We start from the raw sequence: 13,539 nt of genomic DNA, 5'->3' as shown, positions 1-13,539 counted from the left end.
ATTGACTCAAATTATGTCAATTAGCCTATCAGAAGCTTCTAAAGCCACAACATAATTTTCTGGAATATTCCAAGCTGTTTAAAGGCACAGTCAACTTAGTGTATGTACATTTCTGACACACTGAAATTGTGATACGGTGAATAATAAGTGAAATAATCTGTCTGTAACAATTGTTGGTAAAATGACTTGTGTCATGCACAAAATAGATGTCCTAACCGACTTGCCAAAACTACAGTTTGTTAACAAGAAATGTGTTGAGTGGTTAAACAACAAGTTTTAATGACTCCAACCTAAGTGTCTGTAAACTTCTGACTTCAACTATATTTCATTGACTATTTAACTATTTAACTAACTATTTAGCAGTCTTATGGCTTTGGGCTAGAAGCTGTTCAGGGTCCTGTTGGTTGCAGACTTGTTGCATTGGTCCTGGATGGCAGGGAGCTCGGCTCTGCTGATGTACTGGGCCTTACGCAAATGCACCGCCTCTTAGGCAGTGGGCAACTATAACAGGCAGCCTTTTTAACATAGCACATTAATCATTTATATTTTCTGATAATGTTATACTCAAAGCCAGTACTTTTGTAGTTTTTCAGTGGAATAACCCATTTGTTCATAGAGGGATCTAAGGTTATTGTTCATAATGTTTAGAGTGAATGTATGAATTAGTGTGTCTCTAATTTATAACTTGTGTGTCTCTTTCCGCTCCAGAACTTCCTGAGGTGTCAGAACAACAAGAACAACTATAATCTGGTGTGTGAGACGCTGCAGTTCCTGGACTGTATCTGTGGCAGCACCACGGGAGGCCTGGGGTTGCTGGGACTCTACATCAATGAGAAGAACGTAGGCCTCATCAACCAGACAGTAGAGAGCCTCACAGAGTACTGCCAGGGACCCTGCCATGAGAACCAGGTGGGCACACACACTCACACCTCCTGCTACCTAGATCAAAAGTTATGTTTTTTATGTGTGGATGGAGTATCATGAAACGTTGTAGTCAAATGACCCAGTGTTTGCGTATAACTGCTGTCTCCATTTCAGTAATTGCAGGGTTGGTCTTATTTGGCAGTGCTTTAATTAAGCTTTTAAATTCTCTTTACAAGCCCAGATAGGTCCCAGAACACACCTCCATACAAAAAAAATGTGTTCCTTGCATGGCTTTTTCTTGCAGGATCATGTCAGACTAAACAAAGGCCTTTGTAATATTGTTTTCTGGTTAATCTGGAGATATTTTGACTCAATCATAAACACAACTTCAAAATGTTTCCTGTTTGTCTGTTTCTCTGTCAGAACTGCATCGCCACTCATGAATGCAACGGTATCGACATCATCATCGCTTTGATCCTCAATGACATCAACCCCCTGGGCAAGAAGAGGATGGACCTGGTGCTGGAGCTCAAGGTTGTCTTGGTTTAGTAGTGATGTTGCACCCTTTCTGTTTTCCTTTATTATCCATTTGACATATTTCTTTGTTCTGTCTTGGTTTAATGCATTTTTTAACCAACAGCACTCATGACAACCTGAATGTTATTCATCCTCCTGATGTTCTGTATCCCTTGTAGGGTTGCAAAGGGTCTGAAACGTTCTCAGGAAATTTTCCATGGGAAGTTAAGCCCGGGAAATTTGGGAATTTTGCTTAAATTCATCAATAAAGTTAGCTTATAACAGTGAACCTTTTTTTTTGGTTACACATAAGGCGATTCTAGGTCTTGTGGCATATTTTGGTTAAACTATCCCCAATTCAATGGAATTGCAACCCTCTGCAAGGCACAGTGCGTTCTTCCATCACTTGTGCAGTGTACTCTTCCATCACATGTACAGCTGATTCTCAAGATCTTGCACACTAATGAGATGCTATTGAGGCCACACTACTATACTGTCTGAGCCAAGGACTACAGGCTTTCCGGTAAGTTTTGATTACAATACAGGGTGAGGGTGAATATACACCCTCATAATAAAGGGAACACTTAAACAACACAATGTAACTCCAAGTCAATCACACTTCTGTGAAATCAAACTGTCCACTTAGGAAGCAACACTGATTGACAATACATTTCACATGCTGTTGTGCAAATGGAATAGACAACAGGTGGAAATTATAGGCAATTAGCAAGACACCCCCAATAAAGGAGTGGTTCTGCAGGTGATAACCACAGACCACTTCTCAGTTCCTATGCTTCCTGGCTGATGTTTTGGTCACTTTTGAATGCTGGCGGTGCTTTCACTCTAGTGGTAGCATGAGATGGAGTCTACAACCCACACAAGTGGCTCAGGTAGTGCAGCTCATCCAGGATGGCACATCAATGCGAGCTGTGGCAAGAAGGTTTGCTGTGTCTGTCAGCGTAGTGTCCAGAGCATGGAGGCGCTACCAGGAGACAGGCCAGTACATCAGGAGACGTGGAGGAGGCCGTAGGAGGGCAACAACCCAGCAGCAGGACCGCTACCTCCGCCTTTGTGCAAGGAGGAGCACTGCCAGAGCCCTGCAAAATGACCTCCAGCAGGTCACAAATGTGCATTTGTCTGCTCAAACGGTCAGAAACAAGACTCCATGAGGGTGGTATGAGGGCCCGACGTCCACAGGTGGGGGTTGTGCTTACAGCCCAACACCGTGCAGGACGTTTGGCATTTGCCAGAGAACACCAAGATTGGCAAATTCGCCACTGGCGCCCTGTGCTCTTCACAGATGAAAGCAGGTTCACACTGAGCACACGTGACAGTCTGGAGACGCCGTGGAGAACGTTCTGCTGCCTGCAACATTCTCCAGCATGACTGGTTTGGCAGTGGGTCAGTCATGGTGTGGGGTGGCATTTCTTTGGGGGGCCGCACAGCCCTCCATGTGCTCGCCAGAGGTAGCCTGATTGCCATTAGGTACCGCGATGAGATCCTCAGACCCCTTGTGAGACCATATGCTGGTGTGCGGTTGGCCCTGGGTTCCTCCTAATGCAAGACCATGCTAGACCTCATGTGGCTGGAGTGTGTCAGCAGTTCCTGCAAGAGGAAGGCATTGATGCTATGGACTGGCCCGCCCATTCCCCAGACCTGAATCCAATTGAGCACATCTGGGACATCATGTTTCGCTCCATCCACCAACGCCACGTTGCACCACAGACTGTCCAGGAGTTGGCGGATGCTTTAGTCCAGGTCTGGGTGGAGATCCCTCAGGAGACCATCCGCCACCTCATCAGGAGCATGCCCAGGCGTGGCCACACACACTACTGAGCCACACACACTACTGAGCCTCATTTTGACTTGTTTTAAGGACATTACATCAAAGTTGGATCAGCCTTGTAGTGTGGTTTTCCACGTTAATTTTGAGTGTGACTCCAAATCCAGACCTCCATGGGTTGATACATTTGATTTCCATTGATTATTTTTGTGTGATTTTGTTGTCAGCACATTCAACTATGTAAAGAAAAAAGTATTTAATAAGAGTATTTCATTCATTCAGATCTAGGATGTGTTATTTTAGTGTTCCCTTTATTTTTTTGAGCAGTGTATTTTATATGACATACATAATTTATTTGTTAACTAGTAAATAGTAGCCTACAGTAAAGTGTGTTTAAATCATTTCGAACTTGTTAACAACTTCTGCTCGTTTTGCTACCATGTGGGTTTTAGCTTGCTTGAGTGTTAATTCACCTGTTTCCATACATGTTTAATTATCAAACATTTATCTTACAAATGAGTTGTTTAATCTAACTGCACAACTATTTATCTGTACATGGAATTATATTTGTTGTTTTCTTACTCTTTTTATGATCTTTACAGGAAAATGCCACGGGCACTATCTGATGTGTCGAGATATTTCACTGCAGCTAATGTAGAAGGAAAAGCTGTGTACATTTGCAAATACTGTGCCAAATCATATGTGAAGAATACAACAAAGATACAGAATCATTTGGCCAAGTGCATAAAGTTCCCTCTGCACTCACAACTAGCAACCTCTGACAAAAGTCCCTCTATTTCTATTCAAGGTGAAAATTATGATTCAGAAACCTTATCGATAGCAGCAGCTCATGGTCCTCCTGGAATCAGAAGTTTTTTGACTCAATGAAGCAATGTAGTCAAAGACATGCTGATGAATGTCTTGCTGTGTAAGCAAATGGTTCACCTCTGATGCTCTCAGGCAATGTGTATTGGAAGAGATTTCTGAATGTTCTTCAACCAGCATACACCCCTCCAACCAGACATGCTTTATCTACTCTGCTGGATGCAGAGTTCAACAGAGTTCAAGTGAAGGTCAAGAGTCAACAGTGAAGAGGCGACACCGGGATGCTGGCCTTCTAGGCAAAGGTCCTCTGTCCAGTGTCTGTGTTCTTTTGCCCATCTTAATCTTTTATTTTTATTGGGCAGTCTGAAAGGCCAGCATCCCGGAGTCGCCTCTTCACTGTTGACATTGAGACTGGTGTTTTGCGGGTACTATTTCATGAAGCTGCCAGTTGAGGACTTGAGGCATCTCAAATCAAAACAAATTGTATTTGTCACATACACATGGTTAGCAGATGTTAATGCGAGTGTAGTATGAGATGAGAAATGTAGGGTATGTAAACATAAAAGTGGCATAGTTTAAAGTGGCTAGTGATACATGTATTACATAAAGATGGCAAGATGCAGTAGATGATAAAGTATAGTGGCTCGGGTGGTTGTTGTCCTTGATGATCTTAATGGCCTTCCTGTGACATTGGGTGGTGTAGGTGTCCTGGAGGGCAGGTAGTTTGCCCCCGGTGATACGTTGTGCAGACCTCACTACCCTCTGGAGAGCCTTACGGTTGTGGGCGGAGCAGTTGCCGTACCAGGTGATGATACAGCCCGACAGGATGCTCTCGATTGTGCATCTGTAGAAGTTTGTGAGTGCTTTTGGTGACAAGCCGAATTGCTTCAGCCTCCTGAGGTGCTGCTGCGCCTTCTTTCCAACGCTGTCTGTGTGGGTGGACCAATTCAGTTTGTCGGTGATGTGTACGCCGAGGAACTTAAAACTTACTACCCTCTCCACTACTGTCCTGTCGATGTGGATAGGGGGGTGCTCCCTCTGCTGTTTCCTGAAGTCCACGATCATCTCCTTTGTTTTGTTGACGTTGAGTGGGAGGTTATTTTCCTGACACCACACTCCGAGGTCCCTCACCTCCTCCCTGTAGGCCGTCTCGTCGTTGTTGGTAATCAAGCCTACCAGTGTAGTGTCGTCCGCAAACTTGATGATTTGAGTTGGAGGCGTGCATGGCCACGCAGTTGTGTGTGAACAGGGAGTACAGGAGAGGGCTCAGAACGCACCCTTGTGGGGCCCCAGTGTTGAGGATCAATGGAGGTGGAGATGTTGTTACCTACCCTCACCACCTGGGGGCGGCCCGATAGGAAGTCCAGTACCCAGTTGCACAGGGTGGAGTCGAGATGAACAGCATTCTCACATTGGTATTCCTCTTGTCCAGATGGGCTAGGGCAGTGTGCAGTGTGATTGCGATTGCGTCATCTGTGGACCTATTGGAGCGGTAAGCAAATTGGAGTGGGTCTAGGGTGTTAGGTAGGGTGGAGGTGATATGGTCCTTGACTAGTCTCTCAAAGCAGTTCATGATGACGGAAGTGAGTGCTACGGGGCGGTAATCTTGGGAACAGGAACAATGGTGGCCCTCTTGAAGCATGTGGGAACAACAGACTGGGATGAGGATTGATTGAATATGTCCGTAAACACACCAGCCAGCTGGTCTGCGCATGCTCTGAGGACGCTGCTGGGGATGCCGTCTGGGCCTGCAGCCTTGTGAGGGTTAACACGTTTAAATGTTTTACTCACGTCGGCTGCAGTGAAGGAGAGTCAACAGGTTTTGGTAGCGGCCGTGTCAGTGGCACTGTATTGTCCTCAAAGCGAGCAAAGAAGTTATTTAGTCTGTTTGGGAGCAAGACATCCTGGTCCGCGACGGTGTTGGTTTTCTTTTTGTAATCCGTGATTGACTGTAGACCCTGCCATATACCTCTTGTGTCTGAGCCGTTGAATTGCAACTCTACTCTGTCTCTATACTGACGCTTAGCTTGTTTGATTGCCTTGCGGAGGGAATAGCTACACTGTTTGTATTCGGTCATTTTTCCAGTCACCTTGCCCTGGTTAAAAGCAGTGGTTCGCGCGAATGCTGCCATCAATCCACGTTTTTTGGTTTGGGAATGTTTTTATAGACACTGTGGGTACGACAACGCCGATGCACTTTCCAATGAACTTGCACACCGAATCAGCGTATTCGTCAATGTTGTTTTTGGACGCAATGCGGGACATATCCCAATCCACGTGATCGAAGCAGACTTGTAGCGTGGAATCAGATTGGTCGGATGAGTGTTGAACAGACCTGAGCGCGGGAGCTTCTTGTTTTCGTTTCTGTCTGTAGGCTGGATGCAACAAAATGGAGTCGTGGTCAGCTTTTCCGAAAGGTGGACTGGGCCTTCTATGCGTCGCAGAAGTTAGAATAACAATGATCCAGAGTTTTACCAGCTCTGGTTGCACAATCGATATGCTGATAGAATTTAGAGAGTCTTGTTTTCAGATTAGCCTTGTTAAAATCCCCAGCTACAATGAATGCAGCCTCAGGATATGTGGTTTCCAGGTTACATAGAGTCATATAAAGTTTGTTCAGGGCCATCGATGTGTCTGCTGGGGGGGGGTGGGAATATATACGGCTGTGATTATAATCGAAGAAAATTATCTTGGTAGATAATGCGGTCGACATTTGATTGTGAGGAATTCTAAGTCAGGTGAACAGAAAGACTTGAGCTCCTGTATGTTGTTATGATCACACCACGTCTCGTTAATCATAAGGCATACCCCCCCCCCCCCGCCCCTCTTCTTACCAGAAAGTTGCTTGTTGCTGTCGGCGCGATGCATGAAGAAACCAGCTGGCTGCACCGACTCCAATAGCGTCTCTCTAGTGAGCCATGTTTCCGTGAAGCAAAGAACGTTACAGTCTCTGATGTCTCTCTGGAATGCTACCCTTGCTGTTTCTCTCTGTTTCTCAAACTAGACACTCTAATGTACTTCTCTTCTTGCTCAGTTGTGCACCGGGGCCTCCCACTCCTCTTTCTATTCTGGTTAGGGTCAGTTTGTGCTGTTCTGTGAAGGGAGTAGTACACAGCATTGTACAAGATCTTCAGTTTCTTGGCAATTTCTCGCATGGAATAGCCTTAATTTCTAAAAAACAAGAATAGACTGATGAGTTTCTGAAGAAAGTCTTTGTTTCTGGACATTTTGAGCCTGTTATCGAAACCACAAATGCTGATGCTCCAGATACTCAACTAGTCTAAAGTTTTATTGCTTTTTTAAATTGGTACAACAGTTTTCAGCTGTGCTAACATAATTGGAAAAGGGTTTTCGAATGATCAATTAGCCTTTTAAAATGATAAACTTTAACAATGTCTACAATGCATTTCTGATCAATTTGATGTTATTTTAATGGACAAAATGTGTGCTTTTCTTTCAAAAACAAGGACATTTCAAACTTTTGAATGGTGGTGTATGTTAACCTTTTTGGAAGATGCGATGGATCGTTGAGGATCATTCAATATTCCCTTTTGTTTTTCATTAAAATCATGTGAAGAGTCAACTAAGGTTAAATTCGTAACTACATTTATTTTATTTGTTTTCTATTGGAAGTCATTTAATCATTTGAAATTATATCTACTTATGATGAGGTAAAATGTTTCTGTTTCCATATGATGTGGTAAATATATCCAATGCAAAACACATCTACATTTAAATGGTATTAATATTAATTTACATATATTTACATATATTCCTGTTAATTCCCATATATTCCCGTTAATTCCCACGGAAAGTTTCCACCTCTGAATATTCCCCAAGATGTGCAACCCTAACCCCTTGCCCCTCTCTCCCCTCTCTGTTCCAGAATAATGCCTCCAAGCTCCTCTTGGCCATCATGGAGAGTCGCCATGACAGTGAGAATGCAGAGAGGATACTGTACAACATGAGGCCTAAAGAACTGGTGAGTGCCATGTATTGGTAGTCAGATATACCTGCAGCATGGCATGGCACAGAGGACATTTTTAAGGGGAAGTTATCTGACGGTCTGGTTTGTGACGTTCATATGCAGGTGGAGGTGATAAAGAAGGCCTACATGCAGGGAGAGGTGGAGCCGGAGGAGCCTGCTGAGGAAGATGAAGATGGTGAGGAAGAGCATGCTGCCTCTCCACGAAATGTGGGCCACAACATCTACATCCTGGCTCATCAGGTACTGTAGACCGATGACTGACTGCATGCAGCTTTACACCTCCTGTAACAGCTCCTATACAACCTATAAATGTATTACATCAGAGCTCTTCCACTCTAACCCCCTTTAGGCACAATTCAGCTCTATTCTATTAGTCTATTCAAGTAGTTATGTGGGTGAACAACACTGACAGTTTCAGTTATGTAAATAAAAATGTTGATCCCAATGCATGATACCCAGCATGCTAGTGTGTGAAAACTGAATAGTCCACATATTGTACACAAACAGTGGCATGTACTGTCAGATGCGTCTGGTGTTGCAGTGATCTGGTGTCAGTGTCAGTTCCCTGTCCCCACAGGCAGCTAGAGGAAGTTACAGAACACACCTACTGTAACACGTTTCATGCCACCTATCAGATACAATGAGGAAAAATAGACCCCAAAAAAATGAAGTTGGTGACTTAGAAGACGCTGATTGTAAATTTTGACCAATGACAGTACAATAAAAATTCATTAGTATAATGTGATACATCACCCGATGGCATTGGTGCATTCATGCAATGCATTGGTGCGTTCATCCAGTTGGCCCGCCACAACAAGGAGCTGCAGGCCATGTTGAAGATCTATGGGGAGGGGGATGATGCCCTGGAGTTCTATGCCAAGCACACAGCTCAAATTGAGGTCAGTCATTTTATCCATCTGTTTTCACCATGTTGTTTTCTGTTTTATTACCCCTGTATTAACTTTGGTGGATTGCAACATGTATTTTGGCAATATGTTTTGACTTTTTGTTATCCTAGGCATGTGACAGTCATATTGTCTTTCTTTGCCTGCTGTCAGTATTTTGTATGTTATTAGGGAAAGAATGCTGTCAAGGAAGAGCTTATCAAATGAGTGTTCAAGGTGTTGTGCAGTGCTTTTATACACACAAACAATCACCTTCTTTACTCCTCTTCACTTGTATAACAGTCTATTATAGCCAGATCATGTCTTAGCCAGTTTTCCAAGATGAAGAATAGGCACCAACATGCCACTGTCAAACCATAAAGTATTGGGCCTACCCAGTCCAGGGCCTAGAGTTGCCCATCCTTCTCCTGAGAGAGAGGGTTTGTGATGGGCAGCACTGGCTGCATGTGGTTGTGCCCAGATTGTGCGTCTGGATCGCACCATGGAGCAGATAGTCTTCCCCGTGCCCAACATCTGTGAGTTCCTCACCAACGAGTCCAAGCTGCGGGTGTACTACACCACGGAGCGTGACGAGCAGGGCAGCAAGATCAACGACTTCTTCCTGCGCTCCGAGGACCTCTTCAACGAGATGAACTGGCAGAAGAAGCTGCGAGGTACTCAAGAGCCAACCACTGGTAACGCAAACACGGTTCCCTGTGCGTCTCTCTCCTTACCTCTCTATACTAGGTACCTGCTTTACATGCCCTCACCCCTCCCTGGCCCCTCAGGGCTCCTCAGGAGACTCCCCAGGCTGGGTCAGGTCCTCCATGTATGGGCCAGAGACCCACCCTGAACCCTGGAGGAGAGAGGGCATGTAAAGGTTATATGTTAAGTTAAAGTACATAACATAAGGTGGATAAATGTTAAGATATTTACAATGTAAGGTTGCAGGGCTCCAGAATAACATCTCCCTGGTGTCACTGGTCCCACTAGCTTTTTCAATTGGTGGCACCCAAAAACACATTTCTGCAGCGTCCCACATCAGAATACATTTGAATCATAATCTTATACAGTATCTTATATCATCTCATTATAGAGTCATTCACAATGCTTTATTAAAAACTGAGATGGTATTTCATCTATAAATTGTTACATCTAACCTCCCTTTAAAAACAGGATGATCATTCTTCCATGGGCAGAGAAATATTTGCTGTATTATAGCTTATCTCATGCTACTTTACACATTTTGCCATGAGGCTGACATTTTTTTTTACAGTTTTAAATTTCAGGGATTCTTGAAAGACGGGACAAACAACTTTTTCCACAAAAAGATGTGAAATATATATTTTGATACAACAAAGTATCAGCTATCACAAATCAAATCAAATTGTATTGGTCACATACACATATTTGGCATGTAAAGGAACAACCTCTTAATAAAAATAAAGAAATATCAGAAAATCCAACTAACTGGATTTATGTCTCCATCAGACAGCATAAAAAGCATTACATTTTTTATTTGATTGTCCAACAAGAGTTTAATGGCCTTGATTGTTTCATTCTAACTTTAGATTATTCAAATACAGTATGTAATACAAATCTCCAAACTTCTTTTTGTTTTGTTTTATAGCACTATTAAACGGTCCAGGGCTAATTTTATTAGCATTTTGGCATGTTTTTCTAGATTTAGAACATAAAACAACATTTATAAAGCAAACATTATCCCTTAGGTCTAGCACAGCTAATTATTCAGTTGATTAATCATACTGTATGTTGCAGAACAGTGATTTTAAATATTTTTTCAGAATATTAACAGTAAATATGCTACATCAGTGACTGAGTTGACAACAGACACTCAAACCAGACATACGGTGCATGCAACTCAATATTAGCAAGGTGTTCTTAATGTTTTGTACACTTAGTGTATCTTGATTGGATAAGTATTCAACCCCTGAGTCAATACATGTTTGAATCACCTTTGGCAGCAATGTGAGTTGTGAGTCTTTCTCTGTCTAAGAGCTTTGCACACCTGGATTGTACAATATTTGTACAATTATTCTTTAAAAAAATATTCAAGCTCTGTCAAATTGGTTGTTGATCATTTCTAGACAACCAATTTCAAGTCTTGCCAAAGATTTTCAAGCCGATTTTAAGTCTAACTGTAACTAAGCCACTCGGGAAGATTCAATGTTGTCCTGGTAAGCAACTTAAGTCGCCTTGTGTTTTAGGTTATTATCTTGCAGAACGGTGTATTTTTCTCCCAGTGTCTGTTGGAAAGCAGATTGAACCAAGTTATAGGCTCCTGAGTGGCGCAGCGGTCTAAGGCAGAGCATCTCAGTGCTAGATGCGTCACTACAGACCCTGGTTTGATTCCAGGCTGTATCACAACCGCCCGTGATTGGGAGTCCCATAGGGCGGCGCACAATTGACCCAGCGTAGTCCGGGATAGTGTTTGGCAAGGGTTGGCCGTCATTGTAAATAAGAATTTGTTCATAAGTGACTTGCCTGGTTAAATGAAGGTTAAATAAAAATATGCAAATTTTTCAGTTAATATCCATTATAATTTTTTTTCCCTCTAGGATTTTACCTGTGATTAGCTCTGTTCCATTTTTTTATCTAAAAAACTCCCTGATCCTTGCCGATAACAAGCATGCCAATAACATGAGGCAGCCACCACCATGCTTGAAAATATGAAGAGTGGTACTCAGTGACATGTTGTGTTGGATTTGCCCCTAACATAAGTTTCTATTCAGCATAAAAGTTACATTTCTTTGCAGTTTTACTTCAGTGCAGTGGTCAACAACCGGTATTCCTAGTTGACCAAACATTTCTGTAAAAAACAACAACGATAAAGCATTGTTTCACGCTGTTGGCGGTGGGTGCACTTGATTTTGCAGCCCTAGTGGCAAAGTGTTCCCATTTTGAACCATTTCATGTGTCTGAAGGTAGAACCCGCCTACCCAACAGGCCCAGAAAGCAAAGCAAGTGCACTTGTAAGCCTACCACTTGCCAATCAGATAGCACTGATCACCGTGTCTGCACTGTTTCCTCATGCCATAGACTGTAAAAAGAAGCCTCTAACACACTGCAAAGTTACTGCGAGATTTCCAAACTTTTTAAACCATGACTGAAGAGAAAATTAACAAATACAGCAAAGAGCTGCTGTTGTTATGAGTAAGTTAATGTTTAAGTTGTTATTCAGCCCTGTCAACGCTTTGTTCAACACTTTTATAAGCCATAAAAATTGTGTTCCCCTTGGTTACACTCACGCTACAACCAGCACTGCAGCCGCAATGAATGAGTATAGCAAAGTGCTTTGATTATTAGTGGCTTGTGTCTTTTTTAATATCTTGGAATATTTAACTGTCTCTGGTCATAGGAATAACAACATGAATTGGTGCATAATGCAGTGCGACTTAAGTTTCGCCACATGCTGGAAGACTGTCCCCTTTTCTCAGTGGAGGTAGGGAGAAATGCTTTTAATTGGTTAATGTTGCATAGGCATACGTTTTTTTAAGTAATGTTTTGAGCGGTAGATCTCGGCTTGCATTTTGACTCAAAGTGATCTTGATTCAGAAAAGGTTGGTGACCACTGCCTTAGTGACAAATTGAAAACATAATGCATGTTTTGAAATATTTGTAGTCTGTACAGCCTTCCTTCTTTTCACTCTGTCATTTATGTTAGTATTGTGGAGTAACTACAATGTTGTTGATCCCCCCTCAGTTTTCTCCTATCACAGCCATTAAACTCTGTTTTAAAATCACCGTTGACCTCATGGTGAAATTCCTGAGCAGTTTCCTTCCTCTCCGGCAACTGAGTTAGGAAGGACGTCTGTATCTTTGTAGTGAATGGGTGTATTGACACACCATCCAAAGTGTAATTAATAACTGCACCATGCTCAAAGGGATATTCAATGTCAGTTTTTATTTTTGTAACATTTTTTACACCAATCTACCTTCTTTGCGAACCATTGGAAAAACTCCCTGGTCTTTATGGTTGTATCTGTGCTTGAAATTCACTGCTCAAATGAGGAACTTTACAATTATTTCTATGTGTGGGATACAGAGATCATTTAAAAATTATGTTACACATGATTATTGAAAACCGATTGAGACCTTGCAACTTATTATTTTACTCCTGAAATTATTTAGGCTTGCCATGACAAATGGGTTGAATACTTATTGACTCAAGACATTTCAGTATTTCATTTTTAATTATTTCGTAAACATTTCTCAAAACATTATTCCACTTCGACATTATGGGCTTTTGTGTTTAAATCAGTGACACGAAATCTAAATTGAATAAATTTTAAATTCAGGCTGTAACACAACACAACTTTCTGAAGGCACGGTATTTTTGTTTAATACAAACATTCGTAAAATATGGAAAATTATTAATTTGAAAATCCCTTATAAAAACAACCATTCTTTCAGATCTTTCAGCACTCTGACGGAGTTGACAAAATGCCATTTTTCTTCTTCTTTCAAGTGGTATACACAGTAGCAATTTTGTTTTCCATAGTTGATTTATTACTCTAAAACCAAATTAAATGTAATAGAATATTCATTTTGGTTCAAATATATCAGGCAGAAAGAGTTGACAGTTTATGGTTGTAACCATGGTGAATCCAATATTGTTTGTTTAAATCTATCAAAAGTAGAGAACTTTCCAGAGTATG

At 42.1% G+C, this 13,539-nt stretch overlaps 1 protein-coding gene across 1 annotated transcript in view; it reads left to right on the top strand.

The window, feature by feature from the left end:
* LOC139371277 (inositol 1,4,5-trisphosphate-gated calcium channel ITPR1-like) overlaps positions 1-13,539 on the top strand; it is a 144,442-nt gene that overhangs the window by 80,996 nt on the left and 49,907 nt on the right. The window contains exons 47-52 of the mRNA XM_071111561.1: positions 709-909; positions 1,288-1,398; positions 7,875-7,970; positions 8,079-8,216; positions 8,777-8,875; positions 9,342-9,534. Coding sequence (XP_070967662.1) covers positions 709-909; positions 1,288-1,398; positions 7,875-7,970; positions 8,079-8,216; positions 8,777-8,875; positions 9,342-9,534 — 838 coding nt within the window. The remainder of the gene's footprint in view (positions 1-708; positions 910-1,287; positions 1,399-7,874; positions 7,971-8,078; positions 8,217-8,776; positions 8,876-9,341; positions 9,535-13,539) is intronic.

This window comes from Oncorhynchus clarkii, chromosome 17, assembly GCF_045791955.1.
Source record: "Oncorhynchus clarkii lewisi isolate Uvic-CL-2024 chromosome 17, UVic_Ocla_1.0, whole genome shotgun sequence".
Lineage (NCBI taxonomy): Eukaryota > Metazoa > Chordata > Actinopteri > Salmoniformes > Salmonidae > Oncorhynchus > Oncorhynchus clarkii.
The sequence above is the reverse complement of the archived record's forward strand: the minus strand, read 5'-3'. Positions and strand labels throughout refer to the sequence as shown.